The sequence below is a fragment of the Ictalurus furcatus genome, chromosome 23 (genome assembly GCF_023375685.1).
Source record: "Ictalurus furcatus strain D&B chromosome 23, Billie_1.0, whole genome shotgun sequence".
NCBI lineage: Eukaryota > Metazoa > Chordata > Actinopteri > Siluriformes > Ictaluridae > Ictalurus > Ictalurus furcatus.
This window is the reverse complement of record NC_071277.1, coordinates 9876052-9894532: the sequence shown is the minus strand read 5'-3', so window position 1 is coordinate 9894532 and position 18481 is coordinate 9876052. Positions and strand designations below refer to the sequence as shown.

Sequence of the window (18481 nt, the reverse complement as noted above, 5' to 3'; positions counted from 1 at the left end):
ATAAAAGTATGACGTGTCCCTCTTTAATAAATAAATAATGTGTAGTTGTTGTTAAGTTACTGTGGTGTAAGAGGAGTAACACACTCGGGGACGTGCTGTTGAAGGAAAATAATCAAATGCAGGAGGGTAACAGTGACTCGGCTTCATCACCCCATTCTGTCGTGGATTATTTTCCTGTAACAGCACCACACGGTGGTTTATTGTGGACTGACCTCACTCTGTGTGTATTTTAGAACGTCACGGAAGCGTCTCTCTCCATGGTGTCTCCTTCTAATGGTCCTGTACAGAGTAACGGCAAAAACTCCGGCAGGGATTTGGAAGATCAGCCCAAACTCCGAGGTCATGGGAAAACCAGGAAGAGTCGCTTTAGTATCAGGAAACGCCTGCAGAGACACGGGCTGGTGCACGGCGACAGTGTGAGCAGCGCCGAGAGCTCAGAGGAAAGTGAGTTCAGAATGATAATAAACTCATCATCAGTTTATAAAGCTGGAGACTGTAATACATGGAACTTTGAGAAACTCGGTTCTATAATAAAACGTTTAAGTTTTCAGGACAGTTATTGATCGTGTCCAGCTTGAGAGCGAGTCCGTGTTTATATCGTGCTGAAACTGTTGCAGAACAATTTTACTAGCATCACTTTTTGGTTTTAAATATTTTCATTTGTATTCTTTAATTTAACAAAAGGAAAAGAAAGCTGGCTTTTGACACCGTGTTCTTTTGGGCCCTGTGTTTTGTTTTATTTTATTTTATTTTGTATTTTTAAAATTTGCTTTATTTTTTAGAGCTGGTACTGATCCAATACCCAGGATCGGTATCGGGCCGATACCAGTAGAAATAGTAGATCGGATATCTGAGAGAAAAAAAAGAATGAATTTGATTGGATGGATAACAAGTGGAAAAGATTGGAATTGGATTTGGAAGATTATTTTTGAAACTGGAAATATTTACATAATTATATTTTTTAGGATTGATTTTTATTATATTTCTACCTTTTTATAATTTATTATATTTTAAATGTAAGTTGTATTTTTAACTTTGGATTTTTTTAAAAGTATTTTTAAGAAGCTTGGTAGTTTTTAAAGAAAAAGTAGATTGGACGGGTGTCTACAGTCAGATTCTCGAGGTTTCAGCATCAGTACTGGTGGTAGGTAAGAAGGTGGCAGATATTTTTACATGGTTGCGTTTTTCCGCAGGTTTTTCTAACAGTATTTGCAGCAAACAGAATTTAATTCCACTGAAATGGATGGAGTTAAAAGTGCACATTCCTTCGTGTCTGTGTCAGGCTGGTGAGTGAAGCTCACTGAAGGTCCCGAGTGTTTCCTCCCGAGTGTTTCCTCCCGAGTGTTTCCTCCCGAGTGTTTCCTCCCGAGTGTTTCCACCCGAGTGTGAACCCCCTGAGTGTTTCATCCCCTGAGTGTTTCATCCCCTAGTGTTTCCTCCTGTGTGATTAGTATTTATTCCAGTTCAGAATCTCAGGATCTTCTTCTTTGATTGCTCTGAACACTGTGATGTCATAGTTCCTATATTCTGCATACTGAATGCAAATAGATAAAAGGAAAATATCACTTTTGATTAACAATTAATATGCAAATCATTCAAATTCCTCCAGATAAAAAATAAAATAGTGAATATTACAACTGAGAGAATCCAAAACTTGAGGACATTTTTTTAAAAAAAGTTTAGGGTTATTAAAAATAATATTTATGTGACATTTGGATTATAAATATTTCAAATTCTATCAAAATAGTTTTTTATATATATATTTTGTATATATTTTTCTATACATTTCTAACCCTAAAAGACATTATTATATTGTTCTTACTTTTTTATAATGAAGGAACATCCATAAACCCTTTGGTACTAAAAGTTCTGCTGTAGGTCTCCATCATTTTGCCCGTCACTGCTTTAATGGTTCTTCATGAGTCTAAAATTTCTACTGTGAACCTTTTCTGAACCCTCTCTTGTAGGATTTGATATAAAACCTTTATGGGTTCCTCCAGATGTAGAAGAACCTTTTTTCTAAGAGTGTAAGGGTGTGAAAACTTTTGCACTTGATTCTACTAGCCGAGGGAGATTTGAGTCCTCCAGTTGAATCGGAGGATTATACGGTGTGGTGTTCCCTGTTCTAGATCTGTGTGTGTGTGTGTGTGTTCTAGCACAGAGACGGTGAGTGGGAACTGCATGATGATGTTCCACTCGGTTCTGTGCTGAATTCTGTGGAATTTCCTGAAGATTCATCTCCCAGGCTTCATGTTTCCTCCATGTTTGATGTTTTGTTTGTTTTATTTCTGTCCTTTCTTATCAGACGCAGAATCGGCTCAGGACCTACAGGCCGATGTCATCGGACTGATGGGGAACACGCGGTTCTGGCACGGCAAAGATTACTGTAACTTTGTGCACAAGGACTGGATCCAGCTGGACAAACCGTTCGATGGTTTGTTCAGTTCTTGTTTACTCAGAATTCACGTTTGGTTTAGATTGTGAGAAACGATGTGTTAGCTGGTGTGTGAACTGGTTAATGTATGACTTTTTCAGATTTCATCGACAGACACATAACTCCCAGAATGCCATGGCACGACATCGCCTCGGTGGTTCACGGGAAAGCTGCGAGAGACGTCGCACGGCATTTTATTCAGCGCTGGAATTTCACCAAGGTGATAAAAGCACCAGTGTGTGTGTGTGTGTGTGTGGGTGTGTGTGTGTGTGTGTGAGACGACCTGATCGCAGTTTCCTGGTGTTGGATCACATTAAAGCTGATCTAAGGTCAGATTTCAGACACATTGGAAATTCTTGATGTGTGTAAACTCCATATTTTGGTCGAAGATAACAACCATGTCTCTAGAAACAGAGATTTTTTTAAATTGTTGTAATTACATAATTAATTAATTAATTAATTATGGGTTCTGATGGTTTTGCTAAATACTTTTGGGAGAAATACTTTTCTTTTGTTAGGAGAATGATTATTGTTAGAGGAAAGGGAATTTTTTATTGAAGGGTGCCAATAATTCTGGACTTGACCATAGCTATGGAATTGATTCTGACACAGAAAGATTTTGAAAATATTTCAGTAACTAAAACACAGTCTTTGTTCTTTATCTCTTGTATATCTTGCGTATAGATCATGAAACCGAAGTACCGGTCATACCCGTACCTCCTCCCCAAATCCCACACCACCGCCACCGAGATCAAGTACCAGGTCCCGCGCTGCGTTCACACTAAAGTTCAGGTAACATTGCGAACTCGAATCACTGAGCTCTACACATTTCTACAGTAAGACTGTCGGTGAAGTGCGTCTGTCATCTGTGTGTCAGGTGTTACGGTCTGCGTCTGATTGGTCCGCTGGTATAAAGTACCACGAAGAGTCCATCCACAACGCCTACGTCCACGTGATCGAGAACAGTAAACACTACATCTACATCGAGGTGAGCTGCAGTCTTCACGTCCCCGTGACTCTCCGTGTGGGATTATTCCTGTGTTACTGATCAGCTGACTGGCGTCTCTTTCAGAACCAGTTCTTTATAAGCTGCGCTGATAATAAGCTCGTCTACAATAAGATCGGAGATGCCATCGCTCAGAGGATCATCAAAGCCTACAGGTGAGCTGCTCAGGACACTTTACTAACACCTGCACGGCCCTGAGGACCAACACACAACGCCTCATGGTTTCATTAACAGTTACGTTTCCTGATCAAGTGGTCTGGGTTCTGTGTTGAATTTGAAATATTACAACAATATTACATAATCATGACTTGGAGTGCTGAGGTGTCGGGAATCACACCTTCTGTCTCATACCAAACACAGTCCTGAGGTCATGTGGTCTGCATCGGTCAAATCTCTCATTATTTTCTCCAACACTTTCATTATTAGGGGGCCAAGCACCAAAGGTGTGTAGGCACCCTCTTCTTCTTGTTCTTCTTCTTGTTCTTCTTCTTGTACTTCTTGTTGTTGTTCTTCTTGTACTTCTTGTTGTTCCTCTTGTTGTTCTTCTTCTTGTTCTTCTTCTTGTACTTCTTGTTGTTCTTCTTCTTGTTCTTCTTGTTGTTCTTCTTCTTGTTCTTCTTCTTGTTCTTGTTCTTCTTCTTCCCCTTCTTCTTCTTCTTCTTTTTCTGCTTCTGCTTCTGCTTCTGCTGTCTATGCCAGCCCAGAGAACTGTCTGGTAAAAAGTTGTGAAATGTGGTACAATGATTGGGGAGGGCCTAAGGAACATTCTGACCAAATTTGGGCCAAGTCCTGTCAACGTTCTAGCGCCACCATCGGGTCAGATTTGAGCCTAATTTGGAAGTATGTTTATGGTCATAATTTTGAACCGTGTGTCTAAAATTTAAAAGCCAAGCAACCCTGGATTCCCTGAGTCGAGCCGAGTCCAATGCATCCTGACCACATCAATTTCTGCCTAATGAGATGTTCTGCCATTTTGGATTTTGTCAAAAACTGTTTGGGGTTTTTTTTTTTTGCGCTTCTCCTCCTACAAATTATGCCCAATCAACACCAAATTTGTCGGGACATATTCCGACCAACCTGGACAAAAACCATTTGATATTCCAAATGCGGAGAAGCCACCAAACAGGAAGTGAGGCTGCATCTCAGCAGCGACCTTGCGCACTCACACAAAACTCAGCTCTATATTCACTAATTAACCGGGTTTTAATTGATATATCAGACATTTTGATAAAGGTTTATGGATGATGTTTGTCACTCCCTCACTTTAACCCCTTCCATTCTGTGTGTTTAACCCACAGGGAGGGTACGAAGTACCGTGTGTACGTCGTTACTCCTCTCTTACCTGGATTTGAAGGAGACATTAATACCGGAGGAGGAAGTGCCCTCCAGGCCATCATGCACTTCAACTACAGGTCACAGAAATAAACTCTATCATGGGTAGTGTGTAGTTGGTGTATGTAGTGTATATAGTGTGTAGTTGGTGTATGTAGTGTGTATATAGTGTGTAGTGTATATAGTGTGTAGCATTGAGTGTGTAGTGCATCACTGGAGACACAGGGTGTGTGTGAGTGTGTGTGAGTGTGTGTGAATCTGTTTGAGTGTAACGTGGTGTGCAGTGTGGTTCAGAGATTTGAGGTGGCGTATTTTTTATTCTCACGTTTTGTGTACTGTTCTTGTTCACGTTTTCAGAACGATGGTTAGAGGAGAACATTCTATCATGTCGCAGCTGAAAAAAGAGAGTAAGTGTTGTCTATCTGTGCTTTCATTTCAGCTGTTGTGCAGCATTCAGACCCACTAACATCCCAAATAATAATAATCTAACAGATAAAAATCACACAATACTACACAAAAACTCAACACAACATAAAACACAGGAAGTAAGGACACACATCAGGATATAACAAGGACAGTTAAAGATTAGTAAGATGTACATGTTACGTGAGTAATCGTGACCTGTTTTATATTCAATATTCACTACGCACCGCTTTGTAATCACACATCAAATGTAATGCTGAATAAAAACACATTTAAATAACTTAAATAAAATATTATTGTAAAATCAGATCTTTAGGCACAAGCTCTTTGAATATTGTTAATGGCTGTCATAATAAATGAATGCATTTGCATAGGCTCCGCCCACTATTACTACAGTGAGGGAAAAAAGTATTTGATCCCCTGCTGATTTTGTATGTTTACCCACTGACAAAGAAATGATCAGTCTATAACTTTAATGGTAGATTTATTTGAACAGTGAGAGACAGAATAACAACAAAAAAATCCAGAAAAACGCACATCAAAAATGTTATAAATTGATTTGCATTTTAATGAGGGAAATAAGTATTTGACCCCTCTGCAAAACATGACTTAGTACTTGGTTTAAAAACCCTTGTTGGCAATCACAGAGGTCAGACGTTTCTTGTAGTTGGCCACCAGGTTTGCACACATCTCAGGAGGGATTTTGTCCCACTCCTCTTTGCAGATCTTCTCCAAATCATTAAGGTTTCGAGGCTGACGTTTGGCAACTCAAACCTTCAGCTCTCTCCACAGATTTTCTATGGGATTAAGGTCTGGAGACTGCCTAGGTCACTCCAGGACCTTAATGTGCTTCTTCTTGAGCCACTCCTTTGTTGCCTTGGCCATGTGTTTTGGGTCATTGTCATGCTGGAATATCCATCCACGACCCATTTTCAATGCCCTGTCTGAGGGAAGGAGGTTTTCACCCAAGATTTGACGGTACATGGCCCCGTCCATCGTCCCTTTGATGCGGTGAAGTTGTCCTGTCCCCTTAGCAGAAAAAAAACCCCAAAGCATAATGTTTCCACCTCCATGTTTGACGGTGGGGATGGTGTTCCAGGGGTCATAGGCAGCATTCCTCCTCCTCCAAACACGGCGAGTTGAGTTGATGCCAAAGAGCTCCATTTTGGTCTCATCTGACCTCAACGCTTTCACCCAGTTGTCCTCAGAATCATTCAGATGTTCATTGGCAAACTTCAGACGGGCATGTATATGTGTTTTCTTGAGCAGCGGACCTTGCGCGCGCTGCAGGATTTCAGTCCTTCACGGCGTAGTGTGTTACCAATTGTTTTCTTGGTGACTATGGTCCCAGCTGCCTTGAGATCATTGACAAGATCCTCCCGTGTAGTTCTGGGCTGATTCCTCACTGTTCTCATGATCAATGCAACTCCACGAGGTGAGATCTTGCATGGAACCCCAGGCCGAGGGAGATTGACAGTTCTTTTGTGCTTCTTCCATTTGCGAATAATCGCACCAACTGTTGTCCCCTTCTCACCAAGCTGCTTGGCAATGGTCTTGTAGCCCATTCCAGACTTGTGTAGGTCTACAGTCTTGTCCCTGACATCCTTGGAGAGCTCTTTGGTCTTGGCCATGGTGGAGAGTTTGGAATATGACTGATTGATTGCTTCTGTGGACAGGTGTCTTTTATACAGGTAACAAACTGATATTAGGAGCACTCCCTTTAAGAGTGTGCTCCTAATCTCAGCTCGTTACCTGTATAAAAGACACCTGGGAGCCAGAAATCTTTCTGATTGAGAGGGGGTCAAATACTTTTTTCCCTCATTAAAATGCAAATTAATTTATAAAATTTTTGACATGCGTTTTTCTGGATTTTTTTGTTGTTATTCTGTCTCTCACTGTTCAAATACAACTACCATTAAAATTATAGACTGATCATTTCTTTGTCAGTGGGCAAACGTACAAAATCAGCAGGGGATCAAATACTTTTTTCCCTCACTGTACATTAAAACTGTACTGTAAGATAAAACACATAATCCTCTGTAAAGCCTGCTAGTACATCAGTTTTTTTAATCTTTTTTTGCTGGTGTTCATAAAATTCACTCTCGCACACACAGACACCTTAAAGTGAGTTGTTAAGATTTTGTTAACTGTCTGTGAACTGTAAATTGGTGAAACGAGAAGTTCCTGTGATGAAAGCTGTGGTGTTGTTGCTGAAACCCAGCGGTCGACTCTGCTCATCACTGAACAAACACTACAGAGATGTCTGCAGAAACTTAACTTCCATTAAAGCTCATGTTTATTATTGATAGCGTCTCCAGTTGAGGTTGGTTCGGTGCTACAGAGACCCCTAGTGTCTGCTTACGGTGCAGATTTTCCGCTAATCAGACCCTTTTCCAGCGCCTTCGTGTAACAGCGATAACTCGTGCTGGTGTCGCGTGTTTCTGTGAAACTAACACACTGTGTGGAATGTGAATTCTCTCCTCATTTCCTGAACACAAGAACACTGATATTTTGAACTTTCGGCTTCGTTTCCTGTAGAGTAGTTGCTTCACTTCCTGTGTTCTGAGTCAGTAACCTCATGAGTGTGATATCAGCAGGGTTGTGGGACACTCCATCACTTTATGGCCAAACCTTCATTAGTAATATTTCAGGTTTTCATCGTTTACACTTTTATCAGTATCTGAGACTAATAATAAAAATATTAAGCAGAGTCTGCTGCTGATTGGCTGATAAATGGTGCAACCCGGACTGTACCATTCATCTGGTAGGAGCAGTTAATTCAACACACAACACTCAGTTTCCACAAATGACTTCTGTTTATCTTCCTCTTGATTTCAAGCATTTCCTCTCACTGTTTTGAATCGGATGCCTCAGAAAGGCTCAGTGTGTAGGATATACAGCAGTCATTAACACCTCGTCCTGTTTCCTGTTCACACACACGAGCCTCCTGAGCATTTCCCAGGAATGGAACAGGATCCTGATCATTGGGTTTTCTGAGATTTTGATTCTGACTCGTGTTCACCATGAACCCCGTCCTCGTTAGCCTGTTTCATGTGTGCACTCTTAGCAGGAATTTAATGCTAATTAAGGAGAAAGGGGTTCAGTGTGAACACAAGTCCGAGTTAAACTCCAGGGATGAGACGCAGAAATGATTGAGAGGCTGAAGTGTGAAGAAAAGCTGATGCATCACTGGTGAAGATGCTCATAATCTCCTGCGTGTGGGGAAAACAGCTGTTAATTAACATTAAGTAAACAGGTCTGTGTGAAAGTAGCTCATCTCTCTCTCTCTCTCGCTCTCTCGTTCTCTCTTGCTCTCTCTCATTCGCTCTCTCATTCTCTCGCTCTCACTCTCTCGCTCTCACTCTCTCGCGCACGCTCTCTCTCTCTCTCTCTCTCTCTCTCTCTCTCTCTCTCTCTCTCACTCTCGCTCTCTCGCACCCTCTCGATGCAGTGGGAGATCTGTGGATGAACTACATCTCGTTCGGGGGACTGAGGACTCACGCTGAACTGGAGGGAAAACTGGTGACTGAGTTAATTTATGTCCACAGCAAAATGCTCATCGCAGACGACAACACGGTCATCATCGGTGAGTGAAGAACACGCCACAGTCAGTGTGATGTCTACTGTATTTTATTATACTTTATTATACTTTACAACATGCAGTGTACAAAACCACTGAGTGTGAGGAGGATCAGTGACTCAGCTGCTCTCTCTCTCTCTCCCTGTCTATCTGTCTCTCTCTCTCTCTCTCCCTGTCTATCTGTCTCTCTCTCTCTCTCTCTCTCTCTCTCTCTCTCTGTCTGTCTCTCTGTCTCTCTCTCTGTTTCTCTCTCTCTCTCTCTCTGTCTCTCTCTCTCTGTTTCTCTCTCTCTCTCTCCCGTTCTCCAGGTTCGGCGAACATTAATGACCGCAGTATGTTGGGAAAGCGGGACAGTGAAGTGGCTGTTATTTACGAGGACATGGAGACTGAGATGTCTGTTATGGACGGACAGGAATATCAGGCAGGACGTTTCGGACTGCAACTCCGTCTGGAATGTTTTAGGTGACTATAATTTTATTTATTTATTTATTTATGTATTTATTTTTAAAAAATATTGTGGTGAACTGGAACAACATAAAGAGCAGTGTGTAATATTTAGTGCCCTCTACCGTCTGAAATATGACTTACAATATAAAAATGAATAACTTTTCCTCCACCTGACCCCACCTCCTGGTGGAACAGCATTTGCCTCATTAGTTGCTTTTATTGTATTGGGCAGGGCTAAATTACTAGATTTCAACTGGGGGCAGGGGTAATGTTTGGGTCAGAAAACTGTAAACAAAAGACTAAAAGGAAGAAACTAGTCAAATCCACTGCATGGCATTGTTGCAGAAAAACCCATTTGTTCCTCATTTTTAATATTTATATGATTATTATACTCAATTTTGGTTCCTTAAAGAACCTTTGGAACCTTTTGACATAAAGCTGACATTCTTTTCTTTGCTGTGGTACAAAAAAAAATTATTAAAGATCCATCAATCAAACGGTTCCTTAGGGAACTGAAAACACTAAACCACAAAGAATTAACGTGCATTTAAACTTCATGGCTTTTCCCTTGTATTTAAACGGGTGAATTTTTGGCCCTGAGCAGGACGATCCTCGGCGCTCACACAGACTCCAGCATCGACATCTCAGACCCCATCAGTGACCATTTCTACAAGGAGGTGTGGATGACCACTGCAGCTCGCAATGCCACCATCTACCAGAAGGTCTGCTGCATCATAGTATATTCATATTTATTGTCATTAAATCCTTCATTTTAATGTTCCACAAATCTGTTCAAAGCATGTGAAAAGTTTGGTTTTTATAAAAGTTATGAATGTAAAGAACAGATTTGTGTATTATTTGAGAATATTTCAGCCACATTCAGAAAGGGGGTGCAAACTTTTGTACCATTTAAAATTTTTTTTTTTATTATTATTAATATCATAACACATATGTTTGTGGTAAAGGAACTAAATGTGGTGTTGTGAGAAATTTCTTCATCTTTGTGTTGTAAGGGTGTGCAAACTTTTGGACTTTTTGAACTTTTGTGTGGTGATGTTGAGACAGATCTCGTCATGTCTCCTGGATCGTGTCTAACATTCCTCCTGCTCTGTAGGTGTTCCGCTGTTTGCCGTCAAGTGACGTGAGGACAAGCCTGGAGCTGGAAGGATTTCTGTCCAAGTCCGGTTTGGATAAAGATGATCCTCTGAAAGCTCAGGAGGAGCTCCAGAAGATCCGAGGCTTCCTCGTCCACTTTCCTCTCTACTTCCTGAGCGAGCAGAACCTTCTCCCACCCATCGGTTCTAAAGAGGCCATGGTACCCATGGAGGTGTGGACCTGAGAGACAGAGCAGGTTCCTCCTGCAGAGGGTTTATCTCAGGAGGCTTCTGAGCGTCTGCTCGTGGATGTTAAGGATTTAGAGGAGATTTGTCGAGTTGTGATGTGACTTTGTGTTTTCACTCTGTGGGAAAATTCATTCTTGTCTAACACTATGCAAATGGAACCTGTACGCCAGCAAACACACGGAGAGGAACGTGTTTTATCTCCTCGGTATCTTCACACATTCCACAAAATACCTTCTTGTTTGTTTCTCGTGTCAGCATGCATTTGTTTGGTTTTTTTTGCTCTGCAGTTCCATGGCTTCAAGCACAAAGTGCCAAACGTGAGAACCTTTATATGCTGAATGTGGGATGTAACCTAGCTTTGACTGTGGGCCTTGTACATCGCCTTATTTAAAATCTTCACTGTACTGGACATAAAAGTGGGCCATATTTACACACACACCTGTATGCGTTTAATTCATCTTCCTGATTTTATGTACGCTGATGAGTTTAAAGCCATCAGGACTTTCTTATTAAGTGCCTCGGGAAGTTTCGGAGAAAGAAACAGCACGTTTGTGGCATTTAAACTTAAACAGACATTCCTGCCTTTAATTATTATTATTATTATTATTCATAATAATCAGAGCGCATTGTGATTGTAAAATTATTATCATTCAGATATTTCTGGACATTTTTACTCCATTTAAGCTTGAAATTGTCTCGTTCCAGTGGCAGATCTGTCATTTGCACTTGTGTATAGAATGTCAGTGAAATAAAACAATTTCAAGGTTAAAATTAGTCAAAAATGAAAAGAAAAACCATCTTATTCGGCTTTATAAGATATTATATGACTTCACCTAGATTTTTAAACTACTAATTAAACATTTAATAGTAAATAAAAAAACATTTAGACTGATTATATAATATTCTGAAATCATTTGTACTAAACTTTAAATCTGCATTATTACAATTTTACGAACGAATCTAAGAATAAATGCAGCGCAGGAACTCTGTGGGACGTGGAGTAATGGAGCCGTGTGATGAGTGAAAGGACGTGATGATGAATGATTAATGTGTATTTTGATCTCCGTGTTAAGACAGCAGTTTGAATGTTGGTGTACAGGAAGTGGATGTTGTAAATCAGGAGTGGAGTCGCACCTGATGACGGCAAAATGTTGATTATTTTATGTTGTTTTATGTTTCACAGAAAATCAGTTGTCAAAAAACAGCCTATAATGAGTGTGTATTAATATGCATTAATGGGATTAAAACTATTTTCTTGTGATTTGTAAACTTTACGTTGCTTGTTAAGGTTTTCTTCACGTCACCGTAGTTATAGTTTTCAGAGACACGTCGGTCATCGCTGCAGTTCAGAGCCAATACTCCTCAGTGATCTGACCGTAAAGTCCTCACTCAAACCCAACGTAGTTCTGTCAATCATCTGACACGCAATCCTCGAGGTAAAATAAAAAAACACGCCCCCTACACTCCCCTGACCTTTGACCTCATCACTCCACTTGCTGGAGGGGTTCATGCACAAGTCCTGTGGGAAAAGGTGAGACACAAGGCAATTGTAAGTTTAAAGCTTAATCACTCGCTTCCATCATCACTGTGTGGGAAAGAGAAGATAAAACCATTCATTTAAAACAGTTCAAAGAACTGAGTGGATTTGGGTGGAATAAATATAGATATAAACCTATAATATAATATATTAAGGAAATATTCTTATAACTGAGCAGAAGTACTCAGAATTTTAGGTTTAAGAGAATCCCTCCTGGAAGAAACTTGGTGTCAGTACTTTTGCACGGTGCATTGATTTCCTCTGCATTTTTTAACTTGCAGCTCTTGGTTTTTTTTTTATGTTATTTTAAAAGAGAGACGGATTGCCAGTACTCTGAGTGTTTAAGGACAGGTTTTCTTGTCGTGTGTGTGTGTTTGTCGTGTGTGTGTGTTTGCTCGCTTGTGTGTTTTATCGTGTGTGTGTGTGTGTGTTTGATCGTGTGTGCGTGTGTGTGTGTTTGATTGTGTGTGTGTGTGTGTGTGTGTGTGTGTGTGTGTGTGTGTTTGCGTGTGTATGTGTGTGTGTGTCACCGTCGGCCCACTGCTATTCAGCAGCACAGAGTCCTCACGTGTGGGTGAAGAACGACACGCAATGTGTGATATGTTTGAAGTTATTTCTGTACTTCCTGTAGATTCACGTTATAGCATGAGGATGAAGGCCAGCTCGCTCTCCAGGTCCGTGCTGTAGAAAGCATTAGGGTTCTTCTGGGGTTCTTCTGGGGTTCTTTTTCTTCTTGTGAGATGAGATGAATCTACAGATTATCACTCATCAGCTGCTTTCCCTGGAAAATGGAAAAAATCCAGATTTCCTCATGTCTGTGTTTATGGTGTTTGTGGTTATTTAAAGACGTTCAGATCCGGTTTTTCAGCCTGATTAACCTCAAAGTGTGAATCATGTCTCACACGATTTCATGTGAAAATATTGCATAACGCTGGCTACGTCTCAAAAAAAACAACTTCCAGAATGATCAGCCTGCATCAACACCAGTTTCATCCTCTTCCACTGTTACCATAAAATCTCCAGAGATGTTCACCAAAGCAATACTGATTCTTCACTTCTACAAGAAGAAAAATGTGAGGTTAAGTGTTTAACAATCAAAGTTGTTGTTTGCTTCAGAAGCTGGAGTAGTTAAAGTTCACGTGAAGCTGATGGCGTGAGAGCTGCTGTGTGTTTTTTGTTCTTTGTTTGTTGAGGTTTAGGTGGTGTAGATGTGTAGATTGTGTAGGTGTGTAGGTGAAGTTGGTGGTTTGCACTGAGATGGAAATGAGGTGTAAAAACTCCGGCACCAGGAGGTGAAAAATAACGCGTTACTGTTTCTCTCTCTTTTAATACAAACACCACCAAATATTAACCTTTATAACTTTATAGAGTTTGATTTATTGCTTCTTTTTTTTTTTGCATAATACAGAATGTAATGTAATTAATGTAATGAATAGATGGCTTTGGAGGCTAGATTTGACTAAAATCTACAAAACTGATAGAAATAATAAAAAAAAATAATAAAAATCAGTCACTTAAAGTCACATGATACCACACCATCATTTATTTCCTTATTTATTGTAGTTGCCTGCATTAAACTGTAATTAATCCACACAGAAGTAAACTGTGCCTTTGGTGTGGATCTTTTACCTGGACAGGTGTATAACGTGAACCTTTTAATGTATTAACAGCTAGTTAAAGACTAAACTGTATACCTTAAATCAGTTGAAAGCTTCACTACACTCACATTACTGTAATAAATACACACTACAGGTACGAGGGCAGAGAGAACCACACCACAGACCAGGAAGGGTACAGATTAATAGAGTGTATGATAATCAGCTCTGGACCCCATCGTTCGCCAAAATAATCAGAGACAACAATGTAAAGCTAATGATCACGCACGTGTATGAGGTGCAGTAAAGGATGAAAAAGGAATGATTTGGGATCAGAGAAGGAAAATAATGTTTAAACCATTAGCCTTTGTGTGCTAGCTGGTCCAGGAGCCCAAAGTTTACACTGAAACCCCTGAACATGTGCTAATGATCTCCCTATCATTATTTAATGCACTTATAAATAATGATTTATAGTTCCCTTATTTCTTTTTCCTTCTTTCTTCATTTCCTTTGTTTATTTCCTCTGGAGTTAGAAATTTTAATTTCAGTGTAAAAATCTGAATTTTTTTGTTATTATACTGATTTTGTATCCTTTCATCTCAAGTTGAATATTGTGATTTGCAGAAGAGCGATCTAAAATCTGTATCTGAATTTCACGCTTGTGGTGTTTGAAATTCAGAAACTTGACTTTGCTCAGAAGGACTGAAGCTGTGAATGTACTCCAGCTGTCTTTATGGACAGTAGGAGCAAATCCACTCGTTTAAAATGTTGCGTGTTTCGCTGATTTTACCTGCATGATTATACACAATCCTTCATATTGAATTTCAGCATCCAGTTACTGCACACATGGTAGGATTCAAATACAGATTTCTAATGTCATGATTCTAACTCTACATTTTTCCTCCTGCACTTCCGCTCATCACCACCAGGTGTACCCCCCCCACCACCACATTAACACAGGATTCAGACTGAGATGTTTCGTTTAAAACGGCACAAAGAGAGCGGAGGAGGAGAAAGAGGTCTGGTTCTTCAGCTAAAACTGAAAAGAGATGAAAATAAACACTGAGTGCAAAAACATCCGGTGTGTTTCAGCTGAGGTGTGAATGTGAGGATGAGGATGAAGGATGTTTATTTCCGCCATTGCAGAAGCACGAGGACACAGGAAAAGGGGCGGGGCAGTTACGTAAAAGGAAGGTGAGCGGAAGTGCATTATCACTCCGTGTTGCCAGTTCCGCCTTGTTCACTACTGATGATTTTTTTTTGCACATTTAGTTTCATTATATTCATACATCAAAGCAAATACATTTTTTTTTTACACATATACTAATTCTACATAACCCCACCCCCACATCATCACCACACGTTACCATGGAGACGCCCAACACCTTCTGCATTTTTCTTTCTTCTTACATTCAAATACAAATAATACAAACAAATAAATAAATAGATTTATTTATGACACTTTTCATTAGAGTCTCACGGTGCTTTAAAAACGAGCCAAAGCAATGAACAATGTTTATAAAAAAATAAATAAAAAACAAGTTTTAAATTGTAATAAATGTCAAAAGCAAAATAAAATGATAAATAAATGGTAAAAGATAACTAAAGTTAGTAAATAACATTAGTAAAACAGGTTAACTTAAAACTCAGAAGTTTTATCAGTATGAATAAACTGATTTAAAGAAGTTTTTACTTTCGATTCAAAAACATTTACAGAACATGCATTCCTGTTCCAGAGTTTAGGGGTGATGGAAAAACATCACCTGAGCTGTGATTAATCCTGAGAATGACTAATAATACCTGCCTCAGGTGACAGCGAGGCAGACAGCGAATGACAAGCGGAATTAGCATATAAATCTTTGTGTAACCCCTTTGAATTGTACCTTGATATTTTCCCTATAGCAATTTCATTTTGTAGTCCCTTTTGAGTTCTATACCATATAAAGAAATTCCTGTTTATTTGGGTACAGTACTAGGATTAACCTCTAGAGGGCAGTTAACTCTGGGGTATATGATTGACTACCCATAATTATATTTTACAATTAAAATAATTAAAGTAATAGTTACAATTGTATTTCGACCAGTCATAATCATAATTTGATTACTCAATGATAATTAGAGATATCTTTACTTATAATTTGAGGTAAGAAATCTGATTGAAGTTATCTGTAAATACATTTTGTCTTGGCAAAATAACCATTTAAGATATCTTTAATTTCGTCATAGACATCGTCAGTTGACGCGTCACACATACACAAACGGTATTTAGAGATATCTCTAATTCAATGTTGTCTAGTCAAAATGGTATTTTCAGGTATCTGAATTGAGGTGCAATTTGTTTTCTAATGACGTGAATGGGGTGTGGGAACCATGGCGGCTGCTGTACTGAACCTTTCGGCCTCTTGGAGGCGCTGTTTCTCTGGTATTTTAAACGTGCATAAGAATATACTGGTGTGTGATACAAAACGTGGACTGTAAACATACAATAAATTTTTTATGGAATGATGAACCTGACATGTGTGGCACTTTTCAATGGCATTTTCTTTATTCAAAGGATTTGTAGAAGAAATTTGTTTCTTCAAGCTTTATTCTATCCTGATTTAATAACCTGATGTAGGCCCATAGTATTTCTGCACAGTCATTATTTTCTTAGATTAATAGGCATATTTAATTTGGTATATAGGTTTTCATTTGTCTTAAGGAAAGGCAGGGCTTAGCAACGAAGTGATTTGAATACATAATTTAGATATCTATAAAGTAATTTCGTCTAGTCCGAATGTTAATTCAAGATATGTCTTGAGATTTGTCCTAGTCAGAATTACAGATCTCTATAAACAGATTGCCCTGGTCTCAGATCCATTTGAGATGTCTATAGTTACATTATAGATGTCTTTAAATAAGATATGACTAATAATAAATTAAATTCAAGACTTTGGACTAGACATAAATCAAATTCAGGATATCTACATCTGTATTTTGTCTAGTTATATGTTAGTTTCACATATATAAAATGTATTTTTGGATATTTTTAATGATGAGGAATTTAAGATAACTTAAATTTGGATAATGACTATTCAAAAACCAAATAGAGAGATCTTGAATTCTATTTTGTACTAGTGAAAATTCACTTAGCGATATCTCTAATTAGAATTATGCATGTAGAAAAAAATAAGTGTTATAAATTCTAATCCACTCCCTCTTGTGTATGGATGTCTCATGCTGCATTTAATATATGTTTAATTGCATAAAATTGTAATGTATTTGTATATATATTATATATACTATATGACTGTTTTTTGCTAGGATGTTGTGATATTGGATTGGAAATCTGTGCACAGGGTTTGTAAGGAGCACAAAGTGGAATGAAAAGGCTGTAGAATTGTTTTTATTGATCATTAGTCTGCTTTTTTTTGTAAAGATCTGGCAACCTCATGTCTCTTCCTTTCTGCTGTCAGAAATGTGGCTTCCTGCTTCTGCTTCAACACACACCAAGAATACAGCGGCCTACATCCACACCAGGTTCTTATGTAGTTTAATAAAATTTTAACCATTTTATCCCAGAGTGTGTGTCTTTAAGGTGCGTACACTTTACATCTGCTCAGACTTTAAATGAAACCTTATGGATTTACATCACACACAGCATTTCTCTTGCAAATGATTTGTCCATATCATGAGGTTTTGCAAATGATGGTTCAGAGTGATGTTAATGTGAGCAAGCAAAGACGAACCAGCACACAGCCAGACAGTCAGACAGCAGTGAGACAGCAGTGAGAAGAAGTTAGAGAGAGCAGTGAGACAGCAGTGAGAGAGCAGCGAGACAGCAGTGAGAGAGCAGCGAGAGGGCAGTGAGACAGCAGTGAGACGGCAGTGAGAGGGCAGTGAGACGGCAGTGAGACAGCAGCGAGAGAGCAGTGAGAGGGCAGTGAGACAGCAGTGAGAGGGCAGTGAGACGGCAGTGAGAGGGCAGTGAGACGGCAGTGAGAGAGCAGTGAGACGGCAGTGAGAGGGCAGTGAGACGGCAGTGAGAGAGCAGTGAGAGGGCAGTGAGACGGCAGTGAGAGAGCAGTGAGAGGGCAGTGAGACGGCAGTGACAGAGCAGCGAGACAGCAGTGAGACGGCAGTGAGAGGGCAGCGAGACAGCAGTGAGAGGGCAGTGAGACGGCAGTGAGAGAGCAGTGAGAGGGCGGTGAGACAGCAGTGAGAGAGCAATGAGAGGGCAGTGAGACGGCAGTGAGACAGCAGTGAGAGAGCAGTGAGACAGCAGTGAGAGGGCAGTGAGACAGCAGTGAGAGGGCAGTGAGAGGGCAGTGAGAGGGCAGTGAGACAGCAGTGAAAGGGCAGTGAGACAGCAGTGAGAGGGCAGTGAGACAGCAGTGAGACAGCAGTGAGAGGGCAGTGAGACGGCAGTGAGACAGCAGTGAGAGGGCAGTGAGACAGCAGTGAGAAGGAGAAGTTAGAGAGAGCAGTTAGAGAGCAGTGAGACAGCAAAGCCAGAAATAAAAAATTCAAAGTTGCAGCAGTTTAAGAAGATCTATTTTTATGGTATTTATAGATGCGGAAAACTGAATTTTACAGGAGATAACACACACACACACACACACACACACACACACACACACATACTCACACACAATCACGAAATAACACACGCACAGCAGGAAGTTTTGCAGCCTGCTGCTGTAAGTGCACCCTGTGCGTGCTTTTGTGACCAGTGTGTGTGTGTGTGTGTGTGTGGAGATGATGGGCGTGAGTGTGAGCCCTTCAGCCCCGCCCCCTCAGCCCAG

The 18481-nt window shown here is 40.0% G+C and overlaps 1 protein-coding gene across 6 annotated transcripts in view; it reads left to right on the top strand.

Annotated features, from left to right (window-relative positions):
• Positions 1–11839, top strand: part of pld1b (phospholipase D1b) — a 48278-nt gene extending 36439 nt beyond the window's left edge. For all 6 annotated transcript variants that reach the window (XM_053611449.1, XM_053611452.1, XM_053611450.1 and 3 more), the window contains 12 exons: positions 234–444; positions 2306–2434; positions 2536–2654; positions 3119–3226; positions 3312–3422; positions 3507–3595; positions 4739–4852; positions 5130–5179; positions 8647–8781; positions 9084–9237; positions 9827–9944; positions 10337–11839. In XM_053611449.1, the coding sequence (XP_053467424.1) occupies positions 234–444; positions 2306–2434; positions 2536–2654; positions 3119–3226; positions 3312–3422; positions 3507–3595; positions 4739–4852; positions 5130–5179; positions 8647–8781; positions 9084–9237; positions 9827–9944; positions 10337–10561 (1563 nt within the window). In that variant the 3' untranslated portion in view covers positions 10562–11839. The remainder of the gene's footprint in view (positions 1–233; positions 445–2305; positions 2435–2535; positions 2655–3118; positions 3227–3311; positions 3423–3506; positions 3596–4738; positions 4853–5129; positions 5180–8646; positions 8782–9083; positions 9238–9826; positions 9945–10336) is intronic.
• The last annotated feature ends 6642 nt before the right edge of the window (positions 11840–18481 follow it).